The sequence below is a fragment of the Eimeria mitis genome, genomic scaffold, assembly GCF_000499745.2.
Source record: "Eimeria mitis Houghton genomic scaffold, Emh_scaff1912, whole genome shotgun sequence".
Taxonomy (NCBI): Eukaryota; Apicomplexa; class Conoidasida; order Eucoccidiorida; family Eimeriidae; genus Eimeria; species Eimeria mitis.
The window spans coordinates 1-1,414 of record NW_013570235.1 but is presented as its reverse complement, the minus strand read 5'-3'; the positions used below and the strand labels follow the sequence as shown (position 1 = coordinate 1,414).

At 60.0% G+C, this 1,414-nt stretch overlaps 1 protein-coding gene across 1 annotated transcript in view; it reads left to right on the top strand.

Moving 5' to 3' along the window:
• EMH_0045740 (poly(a) binding protein, putative) overlaps positions 1 to 1,372 on the top strand; it is a gene marked incomplete at both ends in the record, with an annotated part of 8,326 nt that extends 6,954 nt beyond the window's left edge. Inside the window, 2 exons of the mRNA XM_013496095.1 lie at positions 3 to 1,100; positions 1,289 to 1,372. Coding sequence (XP_013351549.1) covers positions 3 to 1,100; positions 1,289 to 1,372 — 1,182 coding nt within the window. The remainder of the gene's footprint in view (positions 1 to 2; positions 1,101 to 1,288) is intronic.
• Between the last annotated feature and the right edge of the window lie 42 nt (positions 1,373 to 1,414).

The window sequence follows — 1,414 nt, the reverse complement described above, 5'->3', positions numbered from 1 at the left end:
GGCTGCAAGGAGACAGTGAGTGGGAGACAGCATCAGACTGCAGCACGGAGGGGCCGCAGCAGCAGCAGCATGGAGGAGACACCCCTTCTTCCTCGCGCTCCGCACCCGCAGCACCCGCAGCAGCAGCAGCAGCAGCAGCAGCAGCAGCAGCAGCAGCAGATATAGAAAGAGCTACGAGAGCCACCTGGTATGGGCGGGAGTCGGCGGACCCCTCAATCGCCCCCCCCGTCCCCCCCCCGTCTCCTTTGTCTCCTCCTCTTGCTGCTGCACTGTCTCCTCGGCAGCAGCAGCAGCAGCAGCAACTGCAGCAGCAGCAGCAGCAGCAGCAGCAGTTGAGCTCGCCGCTGCTGTCTCCTTTGTCGCTCACCACACACCTCGCGCCGACAGACAGCCCCACTGCTGCTGCTGCTGCTGCTGCTGCTGCAGGGCTTCTTAGCAGCAGCAGCAGCAGCAGCAGCAGCAGCAGCAGCACGCTGCCTGTGCTATCTCTCCCTGAGTCGGCGGCATCAACACCAAGCAGCAGCAGCAACAGGAACAGCAGCAGCAGCAGAAGGGGCAGCAGCAGCAGCAAGGAGCAGCAGCAAGACAACCCCCACATTGATATGCCGCCTCCGCCTTTCACCCCGCGGCGCCAGCTGCGTCGGCTGCAGCAGCAGCAGCAGCAGCAGCAGCAACAGCAGCAGCAGCAGCAGCAACGACAGCAGCAGCAGCAGCAGCAACAGCCAGGGGATTCGCCCCTAACGGACACTGAAGGAGGCGCTGCTGCAGCTGCTGCTGCTGCTGTTGCTGCTTGGTTGCTGCTATTGGTGCCGTTGCTGTCAGTGTATCTCTTTGTGTTTTTTACCGTTTCTGCTGCTGCTGCTACGCCTGCTGCTGCTGGCCCATCTGCTGCTGCTGCTGCTGCTGCTGCTGCTGCTGCTGTGTGTAGGGGTGAGGTTCTCGGTGCAGCAGCAGCAGCAGCAGCAGCAGCAGCAGACAGCAGCACTTTCGCAGCAAAGACAGAAGAAAAAAATACTCTATGGCTATCGAACATAGATGCTTCTGTCTCCGAGCAGCAGCTGCAGCAGATCATCAATTCTCTCACCAAGGGACTGACCCAGGTATGCTGCTGCTGCTGCTGCTGCTGCTGCTCCTGCTGCTGCTGCTGCTGCTGCTGGTGTTGTTGGTGCTGCTGCTGCTGGTGCTTCTGCTGGTGTTGTTGGGGGTGGTGGTGGTGGTGGTGCTGCTGCTGCTGCTGGGGTTGTTGGTGCTGTTGCTGCTGTTGCTGCTGTTGCTGCGGCAGCTGCAGCACATCATCAATACTCTCACGAATGTATCTCACGCTGCTGCTGCTGCTGCTGCTGCTATTGCTGCTGCTGCTGCTGCTGTTTAAGTTGATGCTGCTGCTGCTATCTGTTGCTAATATATATATATA